Genomic DNA, 24,982 nt, shown 5'->3' with positions numbered 1-24,982 from the left:
TCCCCTGAAGCTCTATCAGTCACTTATGCAGGTATAAAATGTACAAAGCAAAATAAAAAATAATTATTTAAAGGTTCCTTGTTCTATATCCATGAAAAACTGCTGATGTGTTAGAAAGGATATCAAGAAAAGTGGAAATATACACAATGCAAACATGAGAAATGTTCATTTCTGGCTCAGTCAATGTTCATTCCAGATTGAAAAGTTTACTAAAAACATGTATTTTCATACTGATTTCTGAGAAGCCAAAACTTAGGGGGAAATGTCAACAAGGGGCTTCACTAGAATGCTGGCTTCGAGGTCCACACTTGGACCGGGGGTCGACGCAGCAGGATTGTCCTGGGAGGATGTCTGAACTCTACCAGAGGGCCACAGAGGAGAGCCTCTGTATGTCTTTCACTGCTCATGTGAATGTCTCGTGTGTGGTGTGAAATCACCATTTGCATAATCAGATCCTAGCACTATGAAAATCTTATCAATCACATTTCATAAGCAGGCAAGAACATGGTGATTGGAAGCACAGACATTGTGTTAACCCAAGCAGAGTTTTCCAAAGCACTTGTACTGCATCCCAAAGCAACATCCACAAGGTCAAGTCAGAACTGATGAAAGTGTGTGAGGCATGAATGATGTCACACAATCAGCCCGAATAGCAAACACATTCATTAGCAGTCTCTACAAAGCTGTCCTCTTCAGCTCTGAGGTTCAGAAAGGCTGCAGGAATTATGACATCATTCACACAAAGAGAACCACAAAGTACAAAAGGTTATTTCAATTCCCCCAGTCAACAGATGTGACTTTTAGTGAAATGTATGAGGTTGTTTTTTTTTAAACTACCAAAATGTGTTTCAATTCATTTCACCCAAGTATGTTTTTAAAGGCCTTATTTTGTTGAATAAGCACTCTATAATTCAGGAAATTATCAGGCATTTTAATAATTTAGTGATGGCACAAGTGCCTTGAGAGTTCTAATACAGATTTTAAACTTAGTAAAATGAGTTAGAAGTGCTAAATTCAAAAAACAAATTTAAATGTTATATAACTTAAGAAAGAAGTGGGGGTAGGGAAAAGAAATATTGCCTTTTGTATTGTAAAAGAATAATTCAAGGTCCAGTCTCCAATAACACACCTAAAAAGATACATTAAGAATAGAAAAGTGAGGCTTTCTGACCTGACAAAGTCAATGATTATTTTGTCAAGCCAAAAAGCTAAAACCAGGAAACAAAAGATTACAGCAGATGCGAATGAAAGAGACATACAAATCAAGAGACCATCATGTCTACATGAGATCCCATACACAATAGAGTAGAAAAACTTTCAAAGAAAGTTCAATACATAGTCTCTCCAAAGGAATTTCCACTTCCTTTTAGAGCAGAAGCAGCCCTGGTGGTGGCCTCTGACCCCCCGCCCCAGCCAGAGAGCCAGCTTTCTAACCAATCAGTGAGTCTTATGGGCACAGCCAGCACTGGCTGCTGCCATGGGCCTCAGTGGCCTAGAGCGGTCACTGGAGAGCTAGTGTTGCAGCTCGTCCCGGCCTATAGGAGACGCCTCTGCAGCAAAGGCTACCGTGAGACATTTCACACCTGTTAACCTGGCCCGGGCTACAGCTCCCCATCACTCGGTCCAGCATCCTTCCAAAAGATGCACACGCTGCTTGCCCCTCTGAGAAACAGCATATGGAGTCCAAGCACTTGACCCTGGAATTTGTTTCAGTAAGCTACAAGGGGGGAAAAAAGAAAAAGAAGGTCAGCATCCCTTGATCTTGGTTGTCGAATGCTTTTCAACATCACAACCACGACAGATGTACTTTAAAAAGGAAACTATTATAGGAAAGTTCTTCATTCGATGAGAGAATTATTAAAAGACTTACATGACAGTCAGAGTATGTTGTTATGAATGAGACATGAAATAAACAAAGTAACAACTGAGTGGTGTACAACTGTGCCAAGCAATTTCTATGAACTGATTCCCCTGATACAAAACGCTCACTTCCTGACTGCTTCAGCGTTTCAGGTGAAAGACTTGGGATTCTAAACAAAATCCACTTAACAAAAGAGACTAAAGTAAGCTTTACAAGATCATACACGATGATCATGTAGAGTTTGAGCTATTTCAAAGAACTGCCTGACTGACAGAAAGGTAGAGTTGATACAAAAGTCCTTTATAGAATTTTATTCAGTACCTAGAAAGTAAGTGTGATAACACCTTTAACTAGGTGATTAAACTATTCTCTATCACTTGGGAACAGTTTAATTTCAGCATGAAATACCACCTGTGTTCTGGACATGCTTAACCTTTTTTATTAATCACATGACAAAAGGAGTCAAAATTAGAGTTATCTGCTAAGAACTAAACAGAGTTTTGTTAAAGTAATAAATATTCAAGACTTTCATTGGCTTATGGTAATATTATAGAGGGATACTTTCAACAATCATCACTGGGTTGGGCTCACGAAGGAAATTTCAAGGACAATGGATGATCTTAAGAAAGTGTCATTCTCAGAAAATTTTAAAAAATTAAAATTCACTTCAATCAAAAGAAATTAGTTGTATGCCCACAGATACATAGTATAATTATATCTATACAGGTATATTGTATACAGGTATACAATTAAGTTCTTTTGATGAATGCTTTTAAGGGGTATAGGCAGGAAAAAGGAAAAAGTACATATAAGAAGGGAAGGGAGAAAACAGTTTTTAAAACCTTATGATGTTGCAAATGTCTAAAAAGTTGGGGGCTGCAGATGGCACCCTTGGAAAAAGAGTTGGGGGCGGAGCCAATATGGCGGAGGAAAGGCAGTGACTTCTCAGAGCTCTCCCCCCAAACCCCTCCAAATTCCTTCACATAATGTCATAAGAAAAGAATCAGAGTCAAGATTGAGTGCTGGGAACCTGTGGAGTGGCAATATGCCACGAGGACTCTGAGTCTGACAGAGAGCCACGCGGCAGCCCCGATCCATCCATCCATCGTCTTCTCTTATGGCCCTGCCCCACCTTTGCCTCAGAGATCTCTCCTGGTCCTCTCTTCTTTGCCGCCCTCACTCCCGAGACACCAGAACTCCTAGATCCTAGAAAACGCAAACCCTTTGCACTGGGTTTGGAGACCTCAGGGCCCACAGCCACGCCTCCTGACTAAGCTCTCTGCTCTGCCTCTAAAGTGCCTGCTAATCCATCTTACAGACTGATGCCAGGTCACACTTCCTAGAACAACGTTTTCATCACCTGCCTTTTCTAATTATAACACCCCCCAGCATGGCATGGGAGGCCTCCTGGCACCAGCCTCCCCTGCACTCCCTTATAGCCAACTCTCTGGGCTCCATCCTTCCTGGAGCCATGACCAGCAATTCTGGCGCTTGGGTAAATGGCACAAAACAAACCCTTAATCCAACTTTGCAGGCCACAGTCTCAGAATGGGGGAAGGGGTTTGGGAAAACTTGGAAAACCGTCCCCATCTTGGGGACTAAGACCCAGCTTGACTGGAAAGGGGAAGAGGGATGTGCATGATGTGGCCATCTGGGATGGGCATACGCCAACCGGCAGCTTCTCATTTTAACGAATCATTCTTGCTAACTGGGCGTGGAAGTTCAGTAAAAATGCTGCCAGTACCCTCTGTAAACAAAGCCTGCTGGTCCACCCTGAGTACAGCCTGGCTCTCTCTCCCACTTTGCTTGTGCCGTTTCTCCCACAGCGTCTTTCTCCTCCAGCTTCAGTTCTACTTGCCCTGTGAAAGTTCCTTGAGCATCTACCCTAGCCTGGTCACCTCTCCCTCTTCTGAACCACTAAAACTCTTGCTGCCTCTGTCACTCAATTTACCCTTAGTACAGAGCCCTGCCCTCTTCTGAGATTTGTTCCCCAACATCTCGGACCCCTGCCCACACCTTGCTTTTTCTCAGACATTTCTGTATCCATCACAATGCTCAATCTAGAATGGGTACTGAAGAAAGGCTACAGGCATAAGGACAGACCCCAAAATTAAACTATGAAAAAAGATCTTTGCGTGTAAAAAAATGGTCCCCCTCCACAACTCAGCCCCATTGACTTCAAAACCATTGAGATGGGGCAGCTAGGTGGCGCAGTGGATAGAGCACCGGCCCTGGAGTCAGGAGTACCTGAGTTCAAATCCGGCCTCAGACACTTAACACACACTTACTAGCTGTGTGACCCTGGGCAAGTCACTTAACCCCAATTGCCTCACTAAAAAAAAAAAAAAAAACCATTGAGATGCTCACAGCACACGTAAAGACCTCAGCCTGTAGTTCTGAGTTAGAGCAGAGTTCTCAGCTTTGAGATCTGGAGGCTCATCGCGGCTTATTAGGTCAGACTTCTCAGTCAGACTGTTCCACTAGAGGAGATTCTAAAATACCTTCCATGTTCAAGTGCCTTAAGCAGCCCTGCCCCAGTGTGGCGGCCAGAGCCCAGAGAGGTGAGCTGAGCTCTTGAGCTCCTGCTCTTAACGGGTGCCCTGCTTATGCTAATCATGTGTTTAGAAAGCTACTACTTCTTTTGATTAACAGGTGCCCTTGGCGACCATGAGGCCAAGTCAGGTCCATGAAGAGGGCCGGGTTCAGCGGCCCAGGTGCATGAGCAGTAGAGGGTCTAGGAAGCCGGTGACCCAAAGTTTCACATTGCCTGGAAATGATAAGACAGATCATCACAGATGGAGAAGGTGCCGGCACGCCAGGGAAAAGGGCTTCTAACTCTCAGGCCTTGCTTTGACAGACGCCAAACCAACCCGAAGCAAGTGCCTCTACCAGGGGCTTTTTGCTGGCAGTAGAAACTGTGAGAAGAAAAAATAGGGAGTAGGAATGATGTCACAAACCTTCTTTCCTTGATTTTTCTTCTCAATGTGTGCTAGGGGTGAAAGAGTGTGTGTGTGTGTGTGTGTGTGTGTGTGTGTGTGTGTGTGTATGTGTGTGAACAAGTGTAAATATGAGACACAGATGGCTCTTAGAGGACAAATCCTACTCCATGATGCGATTCAGGGCTGACAGTCAGACACCCACACTCCTGGTCTGTGACACAGGAGACAAAGCAGACCTGACACCCTCTCGGGAAGAGAATTCCTACCAAGGCTGTGGTGATCTAACAGGCACACTCCCTCAATGGCCTAGTTCTAATAAAGGGTAGACTCAAACACTAGAACTCTGCCTTACCAAATACCCTGCTATGCTCATGTGTTTCAGAGATTTCATGAAGAAGGCCACAATTCTATAAGCAGCCAACCACACAAATGGCTCTGGGGACTGACCACAACATCCCTTTCATTGAGGCCAGCCTCTGGATGGCCTGGTCCTCTGCAGCCTTTGTCCAGCTGGCCCACGTACATAAATGCATGGAATATAAACAAATGTTCACGTTAACCTAGATACATACAAGGTAAGTGTTCTATAACAATAATCATAAAACAAGAATTCCAAGACTTAACAATTGCGAAGGAAATAAATGTAAAATAAAACAATGGGTTCCGTTTTTCATGATCTGTCTTCTAAGGGGCCTAGTTTCAAGGAGGCACAATCTGAAGAGTAACAAAGGTGCTAAGGAGCCAGCTCCCACAAGGTACGGATGCTAGTTAAAGTACGGACATGAAACTTAACTTGTCTTTAATTTATCATAAATCATTTCATTCTTTAACAGGGTTTACCTTAAAAGTCTATGATATTTTAAAGATTAATCATAACCACAATTATAAACACTTAAAAAAGAAAATGTACTTGTAATTGGCCAAAATAGTAATTTTCCCTTCCACGAGATATTTCTGCTTATAATCAAATCAACACTTTCCCACAGTTCAAAAAGGTGGAGGCTTAGGTTTTGCTTATTTAACGGGTGCATCTGGCATTCATCATCTCACAGGGCTTTTAAAGAGTTAAATTTTGTTCCTCCTTACCAAGGCAGAAGTTAAATTGCCTCAGAAAGTAAAGATTTGGATGGCAGATTTGGACAGTGCTGCTGAACAGCAAATTGCCTGGTTCCATGCACAGACCCCTCTCCATTCATTCAGGATCATTGACCTTATAAGCCACTTTGAAAAAGTTCTTTAGGCAGATGTTACCTTGTCTGTAATAAATGTTAAAATGGATCACAGCTACCTCTAAGAGAAAACACAGACTTAAAAAATGTTAGTAATTATTCCACAAATTGTCTGAGACCAGTAAGTGTCATTTCATGAATACCATAAATCCAAAGGTCATAAGGGTATTTTCTGCCCTTAAATTTGAAGTCACTGTGGTGCAAGTTTTTAAAAACAAAAATAAGATAAATAAGGATGTTACAAAATCAAAACAATCCCCCCACCAAAAAACAAAAACAAAAAACAAATCATCAAACCACAAAACCTTACATAAGAATGATGAATTAACAAGAATGATGAGATTATATAATGGAAAATAAAATGGAATGTGAGTTTCAATCAAGACACGTGGTAATGAGCAGATGAGGCCATGACTGACTACACAGTGAGGTCCAGTGGTAGAAGATACTACCTAGTGTATGCAAGCTCTGCTCTGCTGCTACCTGGATCAGCTAGCAGTTGCCTACTGTCCTCCCCTCTGTGCTTGCTTTCAGCAAATTCATATGCTGAGCTGACTGAGCCCTTATCTTCTTCCATCTAGAAGGACAGAAAAGCAACAGGTCTCATATTACAGAGAGCAACACTTTCACCATTGCACAGGTAAATCAGAGCAGCAGGCCGCTTGTAAACAGGGTAAGATGCAGTAACGACCGTCACAGAACAGGGCACGGTTACTTTCACAAAGGAGGGCTGATGATATAAGCTTTTCTGTGTAGACAAATCACGCCAAATAAATTTATGACTTACAACTACACAAAAATGTTGGAATCCCCACACAGCAACTGAGAAACATTAGCTTCTCCTAGTAAGAAGTCTTCTTTACCAAACAGGGGTTCGAATCCTAATGTTATTTTCATATTTTCTTCTTACCCTCCTTTGTCATTAAGAGGATTTTTTTTTCCTGGACTAAATGAATTTTAAAATGGTCGTACCTCGTTTTCCATCCCTTTTGATGGTGGCCAGAAAAGGAAGAGTTCCATGGTCCCACAACACCATTTATGACTAAATCTTGTTCTCTACCTCCAAGTGCTAGAAACTTTATCTTGAAATAACTTTTTCAAAAGAAGTGGCTGCTGAAAGTTTTCATTTTGATTTCCTCTGTTTGTACATGAATTAAGCTTCCGAGAAAAATACTATATTATGAAAAGTATTAGTAGCTTTAAAAGAAATGATCTCTTTAAGGGGATGGCCTTTTAAAGTAAAAAAACAACAATAACAACAAAGCATATTTTGACTTCAATATTCTGTGGCTCGACTCTTGTAGAGACACTAACCAAAAACTGTTTATGAAAATAATAATTAATGTGTCTCACAGAAAAAAGGGGGGGAAACCAAGTAGTTAAATCGCCCAGCTTCAAGATCTGCCTATATTGTAATTGGGGAGCAAGAATCCTCAAGAGAATTCTGGGTTCCAGTGAAAATGGATATGGTCATTTTACATTAAAAATTCTTTTAAAACAACATAACTGAACAAGACTGAATTGGAAATGCTTTTTTGGATATTTGAACTCTATAAATATTTTCTCTCAGAAAAGATGATACTGAACTCTCAGAAAAATGTCAACAATTATTTAGTACCATTGTATACATCATTTTAGAAACCAGGGCTGGTTTTCCCCCATTCCCCTTTCAGTATGTCCTAAGAAGAGCTTTGCGAAGTAAGCAGGCCACGTTCTGTCCTCAACCTTCTCCTGCCTACCTGGGGCTCTGAGAGATGCTCTTTTTATCAGTTTAGCTGATGGATATTGAAGTCCTTTCTGCCTGCCTGCCTTCCTTGGTGGGGACTTATAAGTAGAGATAGCCCACTCTTCTGCTAAAGTATAACTAACCACTGAAAAAGGTGGCCAGTAGGGAAGCAATGAGAAAAAGGAAGTTGAAGTCATCAGAAAGGGAGGAAGCCCACACTCAACTAGCATCTCCCCACTATGGCCTCCCTGCATGGAGCTACCTAAGCTGACGAGGAGAATTCAGCACAGGGGAGCCTGGGCTTCCTCTGGCTGAGGTACTCCATTGCCCTAGGCTGCTATAGCTAGGCACTTATGTAAAAGAGTGATTTTGTAAAATCAAAACACTGATTCATCTTACAAAAGGAACTTCTGACTTACTAAGTAAGATCTTTGCCATAGGCTTCTTTTAAATAGTAAATAGGTTTTGCATACATAAAATAATTCAATTTACAAAAAAAATTAAGGGCCATATTTTGGGGCCCCTAAACTTGAAGGAAAGACAAATCTTCAAGTGCTTGTTTTTGTGTAGAATTCAACCTTGCTTTTTCATTAATAATTTAACAAACCAATCATTTAAAAACTTAATCAAATGAGAAATGAAGATTCTGAAAGATATCCTTGTACTGTTATTCAAATTCTAGAAATGCTTCCAAATCCTGTACTTGGTGCCAAGCCAGAGACAGTGATCCTTTGCCCAAAGGATCCCAAAACTGACTTGACAAAATAAGCGTAAACACGTTAATAGCTATTTTTAGTCTGAATCTTTTTTAAAAGGTAAATAGCTGAGACAATGAAGAGTCTAAAATAATTTCCACTGTGCTGAAAACATGGAATCTCTACTTAGATTACTTTTGTTTCCAAACCACAGAAGCTTCAAATTAGGATTCAATAGGATGTTAATCTCCAAAGTTTCCTGATTATGCTTTTTTTCTTTCCACCACAGATTTCTATGTCATTGATCTGTGTGCGTGTGTGTGTTTGTATCAGATGCTGGGAGTGGCCTATCTGTGGAGATAAAAGTCTGGATGACACATCACAGATGGAGCGTTCGGTTCATTGGTATGCTCACTCAGCAGCAGCAAGAACTGTCTGTTTCAGCAGCCACAGAAAGGACACACACACATATAAACACGTACACACATGCATATACATTTGCAGCACGGATGAAGGCAAGAGAAAAAAACGAGTAACTCTCACATCCAAATCATTGCGTTAAGTTTAGGAGCAGCTTGTCTGGAAAGACTTCTCGCAGGCTCTAACATGCAGAAGCACTGGGGAACCTGGTAGCTCCACAATCAACAGCCTTAGAATTGTGGGAGGAAATGATGCTGAAGTGGAAGAGGGTGCAACGAGACCGTGAGGGCCGCTGCTGGCCACATGCACTCTCGCTCATGCCTCTTCCGCCCTCTCTCTGGGCTGTACGCGGACTTTCAGCGTGCAAAGGGGAAAAGGCCGGGCTGCCTACTCTACCTAAGTCTGCTCAGCTGAGTCCTGGCCCTGGGCAATGGCTGCAGTGCGATGAATTCGTCACTTAAAGCAACTGGGCTGGCGTACATCTATAAGGGACAAAGAAGGGGGGACAGACAAGTCAGTAAGGAGTCAGGATCACCTCCGAGACAGACACAGGACACACGATCAGATGAGAGGAGGGCAGAGTATACAAAGTATACACACGGAACACAAACATGAATCATACGGGCAGGCCTCATTGTTCAAAGGATATCATGATTATTATTCTTTGTACTTAGACCGAAAGTTCAGAAAGCAATCTCAGAATCAATGCTAACTTTCAGTGCTGCACACTGTTTCTTGCTACTTTTGCTTAAACGACAGATTTGCTAACATCCTCATTTGGGCTGAACTGTTTTATTTAGTGTATTTTCTTCTTCTCTTGATAATGTCTACGGCAAAGAAGGAAGGTCCCACAAAGGACTATCATTTCATTACAGGGTTTGTTTAAAAAAAAGAAAAAAACACCAGACATCAGAAAACAAAGTAACCCAAGAATGAAATGTTTAGTAGATCTATCTAGAGTACACCAAACATGGTCAATTCAGTGTAAAAAGGATTAGCTAAACCAGGTGTTTGTAAATACACACTAAAGAACCAGTCTATCAAGTAAATATCCCTGCTTTTGTTTTTTGTTTTTTTTGGTAAGGCAACTGGGGTTAAGTCACTTGCCTAGGGTCATACAGCTAGTAATTGTTAAGTGTCCGAGGCCGGATTTGAACTCAGGTCTTCCTGAATCCAGGGCCGGTGCTCTATCCACTGTGCCACCTAGCTGCCCCAAATATCCCTACTTTTGAATCAGGGATTTGGGGATCCTATAGAGATTGGCTCAGAATTCTGTCCCACTTTCTCAAAAAACTCAAGCACAGATAACACTGTACTCAAGCACAAGCACTGGCTTCTGTCTAAGTCTGGACTAGCTGGAATAGCTAGATGCACAGAAGGCACCACATTTTCCAAACCAATCCTTTTGAACCAATTAAGTCACCAGTCTTTTACCCCATTGTGTGACCTCTAAAAAAACACTTTTTGTGTGTTTTTCCTAATGTAGAACTTCTAGTTGTAGCAATCGATAATTAAATCTAGTGGCAATCATGTCCCATAAAGGATTTGTTTTAATAATGACTATGTACATAGTGCATATACAATCTAGCACTTCAGAGGGAGAAAAGTTGTCTCTGAAGACCTGTACCAAAGCTTACAATGCACTATCAAACCACTTCCAGCTTATGTATTCAGCCCTGTATGTTTTACAATTAATTGAAGGTCGACATAGTTCCACTATTTATTTTTAGATCTAAATACCTCCATGACATCTATTGGAAAGACTTGTCAACACTGATGCAAATGCAGAGGGGAAAGATGTTTCTGGTCAATTGGGATGATACACTTTCTTCACTGCTATGTGTATATATCTGCTCAGCATCAGACTACAGCACGGTGTAAACCAGGCCCTGGGCTAACATGTGAGCACCACTTCTCTAGGATTAGCGAACCAACATCTACACACTGTCTATGAACAAAACAGGGTTGTGTGGGTAGCTTAGTACCTTCTATGGAGAAGACACTTCTGTCTGCTATTGGAAAATTCAGTGTTCAGATGAGAAGTCTGATCTCCCAGGAATGTCCCCAGTGGCAAATCTGCACCCACTGTCTCTGCTTCACCAGTACACAGTGGCTATTAAGAAATCACTCTGGCTAGTCAGTGGGTATGTAAATAAATGTTCAATGCTAGCACAGTACACACAATGGGAAGACTGCTACAAGACACAGTGTTCTGTCAAGATCAATATTTTTCCAATTTTATGAATAAGTCACAATCACATACCTCACACAGAATCTAATTCCTGTGTGACATGCTACCAGATCTCTACTCCTGTAATGAATATCTATCAGAAATGACCAAGAGAGTAATGATTTCCCATAAAAACACAGCTAAGTAAAAGCTGTGCAGCCCAAAGAGCTTTTTATCCCATGTGCCATCAGAAAAGTGTCAGGCACTCAAATTAATGAAGATATTGAAAAATATACCACGGTTTACAGAATTATCTGACACTATTATTCATTAAAAATATTTATTGTATCTGGCAAACTAGTGTTTTAATATCTAGAACCACCCTGATGAATACAAATTATTTTAAATTATAAAAGAATATTCAATGTCTTTACCAAGAAGGCTCAAACTTACAAATATATTAAGAAATGTTTAAATTAAAACATTCAATTAAATTGTAATTTTAAAATCATGTTTTAAAATATGTATATAGCAACAGATTAAAAACAAGCATTTCACATAGAAAAGCATGGCCTTATACAATTTGACCAAAAAATACGTGTACTACAGCTACTTCCCTACAAGACATCTAAGAGTTCATAGATGCCTCCTGAAATATGAAGCGTCTTCCCGTGCAAACATGTTACCTGGGCCTTCTCAGTACTTGTTGGATATAGCTGTCGATCGAACACTTTCTTCACAACATCAAGAAACAGGCAAGTAACCACTATAAGGATTATGGCAAACCAAGCAGAACCACTTGATAGAAGTTGAATGAATACAAAGTAGATATCCAGAAATGACCTGTGAAATTAAAAAATAGTGTCCTTAAGGGTGCAACATGAAAAGCTTCTATCAAGTCACAAAGCAAAAGGAGTGCTCCTTTGCAAGGCGACCTGACTGTAGGCCACCCCATTAAAGTGATCTGGATTCCAAATCAATACAGCAGGGGCAGCCAGGTGGCGCAGTGGATAGAGCACCGGCCCTAGATTCAGAAGGACCTGAGTTCAAATCCGACCTCAGACGCTTGATACGTACTAGCTGTGTGACCCTGGGCAAGTCACTTAACCCCAACTGCCTCACCAGACCCCCCCCCCCCAACCAAATCAATACATCAATACCACTTAACAAGCCAAATGGCAAATGAAACAGAAGATAACTCTGGCCTTAAGATGAAATCTGATTAAATAGCTCCTCACTTTCATGGTCTTGGTTACAAGTGTCCTGGGAAGTAACCTTGTTGAACACGAGCCCTAACTCTTCCTGGTCTAAGCTTCTGCTCCTGCTGAGCCACAGAGGTCATCAGTATACTTATGCCCATTTAGCATGGCCACTGTTCCCGGCATATGATCAAATACACCATCTTGATACATAAAAGCACCCAGCTGTACTGACATTTCTAAGCAGAGACTGAGGCCAGCTGCCCTAATCTCCAGAAGGATGAAGTCATGCTTTAAAACATTCTTCATGATAAAGAAAACATTGGTTTTGCACAACAACAGGCTGTTTTCTACTTTATGGAGTAAATACTCAAGCTTTAGAGAGGCAATTGATAATCTACTGGTTGGTTGCCTGAATTACACAAGAATTAGCCTTATGCAAGGAGTCGGACACCTGAACAAAAAGAGATTTGCTGGCACCACCAAGAAAGAAGGCAGGGAAGATGTGCACTAGGCACTGTAGATCAAAAGGGAAAAGGAGCGGCTCTGCTGCTTCTGAGAGCCGCAGTCTGACGCCAACTATCTAGTGTACCTGGTATACATAAACAGCCCTCTATGCTACAGAACAGACGCTCCAATCAAGGGTACTGTAGGACTTAAGTAATTAGAGGATAACTTGGCATCCCTATCAGTAAATTGAAACAGACGTTGTAGAACCAGGTCCAAAGACTGTGAAGAGAATAGAATTTAAGCCTAACAAAGAGCATTAAATAATTAAAATTAAACAATTAAGTGCTTAATGGTTATGACAGAGATGATCCAGACACAGTCACTCACCAGAAAATTCCTCCATAAAACAACGAGAATGCAAAATAAAATACAATGGATCCCCAGGTAACAACATGATTTATCCAGGTCCAGAAATGAGTCTCCAAAGCCATCTGAAATATCAAACATAACACACTGAGGAACAAATTCACATAAAAAATGTGTCAAATACAATACAGAAAATGAGTCAAAACTACTGTTATGGTTGTTTGAGACACACAGCCAACCTTTAGGTGATCATCTGCACAGGGAAGTTTAACCTCAGTAAATGTTCTTTCGGATTCTGTACACCTTGCCATTCGCTCTGTATTAATGTAATTTATTATTAATGCAAAAATAGAAGCTAGACACTTCTAATTACATTTCCTGGAAGGGGATGAATCAAAATGGTAGCAAGTGGGAAGAAGGCCTTGGAGAGAAAGGGAAAAGGGGAAGAAGAGAAAGGAAAAGAGGGAGAAAGGGGGGGACTAGGGAGAGGACTAGAAAGGAGGAAAGTGGATACAGAATACAAGTCTCATACAATCAGCCTTCTTGAACATAAAGGGAAAGATGTTTCCTTGGTCAAATCTTCAGAGAAGGACTACAGATGGCTCCACAATGGTGCTTGCTGCCAGCAGGCAATCACAACTTCACAAAACTTACGTGAAGACTAGGTTTATTACATGCATGTGGAGCCCAGAATTCATAATCCCTACAGAAGTTTGCATATCTGTGACAGGAGAAAAAACACAAATCTCTGCCTAAAGGGGCATGACATGGGAGGGGAAAAGGTGCAGTAAAGGTGGGAAAAGGACAAACCCCCTCCCAAAAGGGAGAAACATGGCAATGGCAAAAGTCACATTTTTTTCCCTTGGAAACTGCTGGACCAAGAAGATAGGATGGCCTGCTTATCTACATGGGTCTCAGCTGCACAAGCAGTTTCCCAGCCTAGTACAGACTGACAGGCACCTGTCTTGACTCCCAAGAACATACAGGGGTGGGGGGGAAGGGAGAGGGGGCAATTTGGTATGCAAACAAGTTATATCAGCTCAAGGGGGAGGGGTCGGTTTGTCCTTGACACATTCAGGGCCTCCTGCATGCTCTGGGCCCAGTGCTTCTGGGAAATATGGCAACTCAGGAAAAAAAAGAACCCCAACAAGTTCAGGGGACTCCTTAACATTGCCAGGCGGGATGGCTGCTGAAGACAAACACGCACAGCCATATTCTGGGGTAAAACTGGGGAGGATTCTAGATATTAATATTCACCATTATCATGGCTGCCATCATTCTGGCTCATTTCACTTGGTTTTTGAGACCCCACTTTCTTGAAGACGCACTGAAGCTTTATGAAAGCCTGACACCCGGGACCCCCTCCTTCCCTGCACCTGCCCCTCACTGCTATGCCTGTTTGAGGACACCCTCCCAGATGGGTGCTCTGACAACTCACTGCCTTTGCTCTGCAAGAGAAGCTGACTGAGGCTTTGAGAGGAATGAACTTAGAGAAGACTCTTGAATAAGGGGAGCATTTATAGTAAAAATGTAGGTTAAAAAGAGCCACGGCCAAACATTGAGTGCTGGAAAAGGGACAAAAAATAAAAAGAGGATTTTGCTGAAGAAACCCAAAACACTGACATATGTTTTAAATTTCTACATGTTTCTAGATATAGATTGCTTACCTTTACTGTGACTGTAATAACCATTACTGTGAAGACTAATGTACCAAATGTCCAATTTCCAAACATCTAAACAGAAAGGATGAGTTATTGCATTCCTATTACTCAAAAGAAGAATATTATCAACTATAAATAAATTTCCCAAATAATTTAGTAAACCTTCTATATGCTTTAAAATTGTTTACATATGTGTGTGTGTTTATAAATACATATAGAGATATAACTATAGGTGGTAGAGACTCATATCATCTTGGTGAAATGAATTAAGGAAGGGATAGGCAAGGGCAAATAGTTAAGGCTATATAGTTTGCCTTTTATTTTAATTTTTATTGGTCAGAAGTTGTAGCATTTAAATAAAAAATATTATATTAAGAAAATTTAATAACTTTTAAAATTTGAAACCAGATATTTGACAACTTAAATTTCTTTTAATCTTTACAACTTTTACTCTAATTCCATTTCATTCTAAGTAAAATGTTTAAAACTGTAACAAAAATACTAAACATATTTTAAGAAAACTGTTATTTAAGATATATATATTTTTTTACCTGGCCATTTCCAAGTAGAGATATATCTTTCCATATGAGAAAATAGCATCCAAAAAAGAAAATGAAGGCATGACTGAAACCCAGGACTGTCCAATAAAGAAATTTTTTAATGCTCAAGTGACTATTTTTACTTATGTCCCTGTAAATTGACAAAGAAGGAAAAGCAACTTTAGAAATCATACCCACTATGCTATGAAATAATATTTGTAAAGCATTTAGCATGTGTTTGGCACACAGGTGCTTAATAAATGCTTGTTCCCTCCCTTGTTTTCCCTCCACACTTTTTATTCACTGACATGGTCCTCTCCTCCCTATGGGCTGGTTCATATTCGTCAAGAGTTGATATGGAGGGGGGGGCAGCTAGGGGACGCAGTGGATAAAGCACTGGCCTTGGACTCGGGAGGACCTGAGTTCAAATCCAGCCTCAGACACTTGACACTTACTAGCTGTGTGACCCTGGGCAAGTCACTTATTTTTTATTTTTATTTATTTTTTTTAATAAAGTATTTTATTTTTTTCCTGTTACATGTAAAGATAGTTCTCAACTTTTGTTTATACGAGCTTTCCAATTTCAGATTTTTCTCTCTCCCTCCCTTTCCTCCCCCCTCCCCTAGACAGCAGGTAATCTGATATAGATTATATATCTATATATACACATATATATGTATATATATATATACATACACACACACACATAATAACATTTAACATATTTCTGCATTAGTCATGTTATAAGAGAAAAATCAGAGCAATGATGAAAAACCTCAAAATAGAAAAACAACAACACCAAAAACAAAAGAAACAGTACGGTTCATTCAGCATCTATACTCCACAGGTTTTTTTTGTTTTGTTTTGTTTTTTTCCCCTGGATTTGGAGATGCTCTTCTATCATGAGTTCCCTGGAACTCTTCTGTATCATTGCACTGGTGAGAAGAATATAGTCCATCACAGTAGATCAACACTCAATGTTGATGATACTGCGTACAATGTTCTTCTGGTTCTGCTCATCTCACTCATCATCAGCTCACGTAAGACCCTCCAGGTTTCTCTGAACTCCTCCTGCTCATCGTTTCTTACAGCACAATAGTATTCCATTACATTCATATACCACAACTTGTCCAGCCATTCCCCAATTGATGGGCATCCCCTCAACTTCCAATTCCTTGCTACCACGTAAAGAGCAGCTATAAATATTTTTGTACATGTGGGTCCCTTTCCCCTTTCCATGATCTCTTTGGGAAAAAGACCCAAAAGTGGTATTGCTGGGTCAAAGGGTATGCACAGCTTTATAACCCTTTGGGCATAATTCCAGATTGCTCTCCAGAATGGTTGGATCAGCTCACAGCTCCACCAACAATGCATTAGTGTTCCAATTTTTTCACAGCTTCTCCAACATTTATTATTTTCCTTTTTTGTAATTTAGGCCAATCTGATAGGTGTCAGGTGGTACCTCAGAGTTGTTTTAATTTGCATCTCTCTAATCATTAGAGATTTAGAGCATTTTTTCATATGGGAATAGATAGCTTTGGTTTCTTCATCAGAAAACTGCCTGTTTATATCCTTTGACCATTTCTCAATTGGGGAATGACTTGGATTCTTATAAATTTGATTTAGTTCCCTATATATTTTAGAGATGAGGCCTTTATCAGAAGTACTGGCCTCAAAAATTGTTTCCCAGCTTTCTGCCTCCCTTCTAATTTTGGATGCATTGCTTCTGTTTGTACAAATTTTTTTTTAATGTAATCAAAATCATCCATTTTGCATTTTATAATATTCTCTATCTCTTGTTTGGTCATAAACTGTTTTCCTTTCCAAAGATCTGAAAGGTAGACTATTCATTTCTCTACTAATTTACCTATGGTATCACCTCTTATGTCTAAATCATGTATCCATTTTGACCTTATTTTAGTATAAGGTGTCAGATGTTGGGCTATGCCTAATTTCTGCCATACTATCTTCCAGTTTTTTGGGCAAGTCACTTAACCCTCATTGCCCTGCGCCCCCCCCCCAATTGATATGGAGAGTCTAGCCAAACTATTTTTTTCTAATAATTCAATTTAATTTTATTTTCAGTTTTGAATTCTCTCTCCTTCTTTCCCCTCCCTCAACCCACTGAAATGAAGGCAAGAAAAACAAACCTATTACGAATATGTCTAGTTTTAATTAAAGTATTCTCATATTAGCCATGCCCCCCCAAAAAAAAGAAAAAAAGAGAGAAAATATGCTTGGGTCTGCACTCTGAGCCCATGCACTTCTCTATCTGGAGGCAGAGAGAGCAGGTTTCATCCCAAATCCTTTTCAATTGTGGCTGGTCAATGTTTTGTTTGATATATTGTTGTACCTGTACATATCCTTTGATCCAGCCACTTCAAAATCAGACCTTTTCCCCCTAAGAGGTCACAGAGAGAAGGAAAGGTCCCAAATATACAAAAATACTTAAAGCAGCACTTCTTGCAGTAGCAAAGAACTGAATGGAAAATAGTGTGTCCATTGATTAGGACTGAGGTATATTAGTGAGATACAATACTGTACTATAAATAAATGAAAACTAAAATTCAGAGAAACTTGGGATAATAAATAATTGATTGATGACTTGTAGGAAATAATGAAGTAAGCAGAAATGGAAGAGTCATTTGTAAGATTACAATAACATAAAAGAGAACAACTCTCAAGTACATCAGACTCTGATTAATATAGTAAAGAATCATGACTTCAGAGGAATGAGGGTAAAACATTTCTTAGAAGAAAATGATGAGGTATGGAATATCAGGTGTTTTCAGATATGGTCAACTGATCTGTTTTGCCTGACTACATTTATTTGCTTCAAAGAGAGTTCTAATAAGAGAAGGGATAGGGGACAAAGTCACTGGCAAGTGATAGTATTGCAAAAAAAAATCAAGTGTCATTTGAATTTTAAAAAATTTTGTTATCAAAATGCAGACAGATGTTTTCCATTTTTGTCCATTTACTTTCTTCCTACCAATTTCATTTTTAAATATTCTTGGGATGACCTAGCTGAACTAGGTCTCATGACAACCTTCCTGAAAGCTGATTTTTTCCCTCTACTGCTTCCCATCCTTTTTTTTTTTTTGGTGAGGCAATTGGGGTTAAGTGACTTGCCCAGGGTCACACAGCTAGTAAGTGTTAAGTGTCTGGGGCCAGATTTGAACTCAGGTCCTCCTGAGTCCAGGGCCAGTGCTCTATCCACTGCGCCACCTAGCTGCCCCCACTTCCCATCCTTTTAATGAGGCAATTCTGATCATAATCTTCTACTATATCCCCCAGAAAATTTTGCAATTACATTTACATTCTAAACTGGTGTCCTTTGCTACTTTGTCTCACCAAGGCAAAGGAGATACAGTATTTACTGGATTAGGCAGTTTCTGAAGTGTTTTAGCCTACTCACTGGAGTGACTACTTTACAGCAGGTAAATATCCTTAGAATATGTTGACAGTCCATGCTGATATCTTTTCCTTTATCCATTTCCCTTTTTTTTGGCCATTAATAGATCATAGGTCAGATCTAAACTATTTCAATTGCATATCAAACCTCCTTTTCAACTTTACTTAAGCTAAACTCTTTTTTCTCCTTGATTCAAGAGATATAGCAAAATCTCACCAGTTAAAACTCCACAAATCAAAATCTGTGATGAATGAAACTTAAACCCTCCATTTACTAGACAAATTTAGGTTGTAACAGTATTGCGAGAACCTTGTTTAACCTATGAGAGCTGAAATGTTTTGTTTTGTTTTTTAAAGGCCAGTATCAGGCTGCAATCATTCTAAATTTGGTAGAGCTGGCCTAGCAAGGGAACAAAGATGAGCAGACTTCATATTTTCTGTGATGGATGGCATTCCTAGCACCTTTCGACTCTCTCCTTAAACACCATCATGTATAGTGAGATGGCTTCCGTGTAGTCTACAATCTGCGGGATTACCCTAAATCATATCTTCCAACACCGTTTTCCTTTTTAAATGCACTAGTAAACAAGGTTCTAAAAGTAGATGGTGCTTTCATTTGGAGAGTCTCATCCATTTTTTGGTAAAACAACCCCCCTTTATCATCTTGTGAAACAGATGAAGTCCCAGCTCTTTGTTCTCAATAGAGCAGGAGACTGACCGTGGTATATACCTCCCTTATGGTGTCCCTCACCATGACGACTAAGTTCTAAAGGGCTGTTTGGCATCTTTATCCCCAGCTTCATCCCCAAAGGCCTCACCTATGACACCGTCACCACCATGCTGTTGACTTAGGCAGCTTGTGGCTCTTTTCTGGCTTATGGCTATTTTGAACTACCATTTAAAATATGAAACAATCTGGTATCTTAGGTATCCCTGGACTTGAGGAAGAGGATAATCTGTACAATTCTTTATCATCTAGGTAAAGATAAATTTTCTAGGTGTTAAAGTACTTTTTAATCTAAACACCGCCATAACTCATTTGCATTAAACGTGTACACTATACTTGAATTCTCATCTTATTCTAGTTATTTTCTCTTTTCAAATAGATGATGAACACCAACAGATCAAGTTCAGAGAAATAAAGCTTTCCCTAATGGTATTGCAGCTATACCATAATATATTTTTCCATAGAATTTAAGAATTTTGTCTCTTATTGGAACAAATTATTTTTTTCTGGGGAAAAACCCAGATGGTGGTACATAAGCTACAGTTAGAAAAATCAGGTATGGTCTTAAAAGACAAATTAAAAAAACCCATACACATAGGCTTGTCATTTGTTTCTATTGCTTCCACATTTAAGAAAGGGAATAAGCTTACCGATATAGAGAAGGTTTGCTTTGTAAGACGTGAGGATGTACATGCTGTTCCAAAAGACTATAGATCAGAATAGGTAAGGAAGTGAAACAAATATTGTATAAAGTCAGGTAAACGCTGTCATATAGTGTCTAGAAACAAAAACACATGGATATGTTTGAGATGTTAAATTATAGAGGTGATATCACATTCATTCATATGTAATAACCAATGATTATATTAGACAGTACAAGGGTTCTTAACCTTTCATGTATCATGGACCCGTTGAGCAGTCTGGTGAAGCCTATGCACCCCTTCTTAGAATAAGGTTCATATGCATTAAATAAAACACATAGGATTACAAAGGAAAAAAAACATACTGAAAGTTATCAGAATATTAAAAAATAAATTCAAAGAGTCTAATTTAAGAACTTCTGATAAGTTCTTACAAGTTTTTAAGTTTTGTTTTGTGTTTTTCTGGGGTGGGGCAATGAAGATTAAGTGACTTGCCCAGGGTCACACAGCTAGTAAGTGTCAAGTGTCTGAGGCCAAATCTGAACTCAGGTCCTCCTGACTCCACTTTATCCACTGCACCACCTAGCTGCCCCATAAGTTTTTAAGTTTTATAAAATACTTTATATACATTATCTCAATCCCACATTCTGAGATGAAAGCACCATCAGGGCTCATTTAGCTCACTCCCTTAGCCTAGATTGTCTTTGAAAAATTGCAAACCAACTTTAATGACACCAAACAATAATATTATACTGGCATTGCTGGTGACATGGCATACAAGAAGAATTAATGAATGACTTATACAGAAAGCAATAGAAAGGTATCATCTGGCTGTGTGCTAGCTGTAATATAGAGCCAAAAAGAACTATGAAAAATAGGAAGAAAAGATGTTATCAGGAAAATGTCCAAAAGGAAAAGACGACGAACTGGTCAAGTGGGGAGAGCAAGGCAGGGAAGACAGACAGTCCCTTGGGTACTTTTACAATGTCTAGACACTGCCCAAAGGACAACAGATGGAGTGTGAGTCCAGTACAGAGTCCAAACACATTGAGTGGCCATCCTGGGGCAAATGGACGATATTGATGAAAATTTATATTACTGGAGGGAACATACAGATCAGTGGGATCACAGATACAGTTGACTATTGAGAATCAAAAACGCTTTGCTGGTTTGCTCTCAGAATCAAAGGCAGAGTGTTTTGCAAATCTTAAAGCTCTATATAAATGTCAGTTATTATTAAAGAAAGGACAAAATACAACTTAGACTTATTTACTTACTTGTTGTGAAAACAAACAATAGAACTGATATAAAAATTGGGGTGTGATAAAACACACATTCTGGAAAACAAGATCAAAAGACAATTTTCCATTAGAAATATTTAGTACAAAAAGAGAATTTAAATACACGCTGTATTTAACAAAAATGTCTGTATCTTAGCATTTGGAACAGCCTTCTAAACAAACAAAAAGGAGAGCTTCTTAGAATTGGACAGCTACTGAGGAATGAAAATGTGTGTGCATGACTAGCTGGGGAGGCAAAGAATTTAGCCTGAATAATATTAGGCAAATATTTCCATTTTATAGGAAGACAGGAATTCAAATTTCCTTGATTCTTTTATTTTGGCTGGGTGATATCAGAATTTTGACCTCCCAACCACTATTCTTGATCCTGTCACCACAGAAAGTATGTATTTTTTATTTGTTTTGGGAGTTTTTTTGCAGGGAAATTGGGGTTAAGTGACTTGCCCAGGGTCACACAGCTAGTAAGTGTTAAGTGTCTGAGGCCGGATTTGAACTCAGGTCCTCCTGACTCCAGGGCTGGTGCTCTATCCACCACGCCACCTAGCTGCTCCTGAAAGTATGTATTTTTTTTTTTTTTTTGCAGGGCAATGGGGTTTAAGTGATTTGCCCAGGGTCACACAGCTAGTAAGTGTCTGAGGCTGGGTTTGAACTCAGGTCCTCCTGAATCCAAGGCTAGTGCCTTATCCATTGTGCCACCTAGCTGCCCCCCCCACCTAGCTGCCCCCATGTATTTTTAAAAATATAATACACAGTCTTAAGATTACTTTGTCAACTTAAAAAATGCAAAAAAGATTCAGTTATACATCTAATAGATAAAAAACAAGACTAATCATTCTTTTTGTTTGTTTTTTAAATTAAGTTATACATGAGCAGTCATGCAAAACATTTCCACACCCCAAAACAAAACTTCAGATAAAGGAACTAACCAAAAAAAATTATGCTTCCATCTGTATTCAGACACCATCAGTTCTCTCTCTGTAGATGGACTGCATGACCAATCATTCTTTTGTTTTTGGTTTTTTGGGGGTTTTTTTGGTGGGGCAATGAGGGTTAAGTGACTTGCCCAGGGTCACACAGCTAGTAAATGTCAAGTGTCTGAGGTCAGATTTGAACTCAGGTCCTCCTGAATCCAAGGTCGGTTCTTTATCCAGCCAATCATTCTTAAAAAGCTCCCTTCAGCTCCTTATAGACATGAGCAGGCACTTCTCACCTTGAGGTCCCCCCATCCCCCAAGGAAGCTTCTCTAGGGGAGCAGCTAAGTCAAGGGGCCCTTAGTATTCCTTGACCTGAAATGGTGCTCTACATGCAGCGAGCATTTGGTGTTTGTCGTACTGTACTGCATTATTCCATGTGAATCTTCCTGTGCAGCAGGATGAGGCTCTCTTTCCCCTTCTCCCTTTGTTCCTTTTTCATCTCTAGGTGCTTCTCACTTGGACTAGAACACAGTGCGCACTGGCATGAGGTGCCGGCAGAATTCCCAGGGAGGTACAGGAAGCTCTTGACCCTCCTCTGTCTCACCGACTCCCTTGAGTCCAGAAGCCTCTTCCCTCCTCTAACCAGCCACCCCATAGCCTGTTCTTCATCCTACAAAGGCTTATTTCCCTCCATCAGTTTGAGGGACAAGATGGGCAGGCAATCCAAGAAAGCCTGACAGGGGAAGAGCCCACCCTCGCAGCTTCATGACATGCTTCCTTCTCCTCTCGCCCTCAAGCCTTACTGGATCCCCTCGTCCATGCTAGAAAAAGCTTCTAGCTGAAAGGCGCCAGTACTGGCCTGGAACTGGACAACCTTTGTCCTTACTAACCCCTCTAGGCAGGGATGAGGAAAAAAGAGAGAACCCTCTCCCAACTACAAGATTGGTGAAGATACACTCCTAATGTACAGAAATGCAATCATGAACATGCTATTAAAATAATTATAACTGCCTCATTATAGGTTAAGTGGTTTTTCTGCATTGGCCTAAGAGACTAGCCACCAAATCTTACAATGTTGTTATGGAAAAACAGTTTTTAAGTCCCAAATGACCAACTTATAAATGAACATTTGGGGAAAAAAAACGACAAATGTTAAAAAAATAATTTTTACATATAATTGATGGGAAAATAAAATATCATTTAAAAATCATAAATAAATGAACATTTGGAATACAACCTACCCATAAGTTGGGAGTTGGCTATTAATAGAAAATTATAGGGTGATACGGTTTGCCATCAAATAAAATCCCATTGCTTGTTCAAGACATGATCATGTGTTCTAAATATATTTCAATAACTCTTGCTCTTTCTAATAGAAAGTACCTTTAGAATAGTTTGTGCTAAAATTTGGCTGTTTCTATATAATTAGGCTCTTTATGCATAAGTGCAACCCACCCAAATTTCATGAACCACCAACTGCCTCTCTGCTTACCTTATAAAAAAAGTATTGTACAAGGGTTGCTATTCTAATATAATAAAAATGGCCATGGACAAAAAGCAATTTGGAGAGGAATTTAAATCTTGCAATTGCATAGTCGCTATTTCGTGCAGCCTGCCTTCCTTCTTTTCCCATAATTCCTGTATCAGAGACAAAAAAAAAAAAAAAAGGAAAGAATCAGCACAGGCTTAAGTAACCAACGCTTTGGACTTTAAGGGTGTGACATTTAGGCTGGTGCGTGTGATCAAGTCAAAAAGCCTGGTGGCTTTTCTGGAGGTTCCTTTGTAATTCCTGGAGCTCTCACCAAACACTGCCCCCTCCCAGCCCCAGACCACCAGAGGCTTAGACTATAGGAAGACTTTTCTCAAACAGAATGGCTGCTACAGACCATCTTATTGACAGAAACTTTAAACAGGACCAAGAGAGGATAATGTTGTTGTTTTCATGACATTTCATGACAGGATTAAAATGCTACTAGTTTATACCAAACATCAGCCAATCAAAAGCTTCTATTCAGTACCAGGCACTGGAGACAGGAAGACAGAGAGGGAAAGCTTCAGCCCTCAAGGAGCTTATACTTCAATAGTATGATATTAAGGTAACGCCACGTTACACAACCTGTGCAGAGAGCCTGAGAAATAGGGACTGAAGGACAAAACCTGTGTTTTCAGAGGTATAAGGATCTCTAATGAGGAAGTTCCCTCTCTTGGTCCACTCAGCAATTTTAAGAGCCTTACAGAGTGGCCTAGAGGGGATGTCCAACTCAAACCAGATTAAGATGCATCCGGGAGGGGCAGCTAGGTGGCGCAATGAATAGAGCACCGGCCCTGGATTCAGGAGGACCTGAGTTCAAATCTGGCCTCAGATACTTAACACTTATTAGCTGTGTGACCCTGAGCAAGTCACTTAACTCCAATTGCCTGGCCAAAACAAAAACAAAAACAAAAACAAAAACATGCAACCGGGAAACGTTTAACAAAATATGTAAAAATACAACTTAGAGAATGTTAGTGTGTGGCTTTCTAAGTCACTGTGCAACCTAGGGATGCCTTTCTCCTTGAGTTTGACCTGCTGGCCCCGGAGTAGAGAGATGGAGTCCCCCAGGCAGTTGTCACTGTTTGCTTTCCACATCTCCCTAAGTGACTCATTCTCCTACTCACCACAGCAGCTTTGCTGAACCTTTTCTTCACTCCTAGATCGGCCCTCAACTCCCCCATCCCTAATTCTCTCAG

General features: G+C 40.0%; 1 protein-coding gene across 5 annotated transcripts in view; it reads right to left on the bottom strand.

Moving 5' to 3' along the window:
• Positions 1-24,982, bottom strand: part of ATP11B (ATPase phospholipid transporting 11B (putative)) — a 141,969-nt gene that overhangs the window by 5,922 nt on the left and 111,065 nt on the right. Inside the window, exons 22-31 of one of the 5 annotated variants that reach the window (XM_043991379.1) lie at positions 23,745-23,890; positions 21,315-21,374; positions 20,047-20,174; positions 15,268-15,406; positions 14,723-14,788; positions 13,077-13,180; positions 11,727-11,883; positions 10,856-10,983; positions 6,482-6,606; positions 1,584-1,717 (exon numbers count right to left, since the gene is read on the bottom strand). In XM_043991379.1, the coding sequence (XP_043847314.1) occupies positions 6,522-6,606; positions 10,856-10,983; positions 11,727-11,883; positions 13,077-13,180; positions 14,723-14,788; positions 15,268-15,406; positions 20,047-20,174; positions 21,315-21,374; positions 23,745-23,890 (1,013 nt within the window). In that variant the 3' untranslated portion in view covers positions 1,584-1,717; positions 6,482-6,521. Of the gene's footprint in view, positions 1-1,583; positions 1,718-6,481; positions 6,607-9,266; positions 9,353-10,855; positions 10,984-11,726; positions 11,884-13,076; positions 13,181-14,722; positions 14,789-15,267; positions 15,407-20,046; positions 20,175-21,314; positions 21,375-23,744; positions 23,891-24,982 lie in introns of those variants that run through there. The other 4 variants (XM_043991381.1, XM_043991380.1, XM_043991377.1 and 1 more) reach the window with 4 other exon arrangements.

Source organism: Dromiciops gliroides, chromosome 3, assembly GCF_019393635.1.
Source record: "Dromiciops gliroides isolate mDroGli1 chromosome 3, mDroGli1.pri, whole genome shotgun sequence".
In the NCBI taxonomy this organism is placed as follows: Eukaryota; Metazoa; Chordata; class Mammalia; order Microbiotheria; family Microbiotheriidae; genus Dromiciops; species Dromiciops gliroides.
Note: the sequence above shows the minus strand (reverse complement) of the source record. Positions and strands in the feature narration are given on the sequence as shown.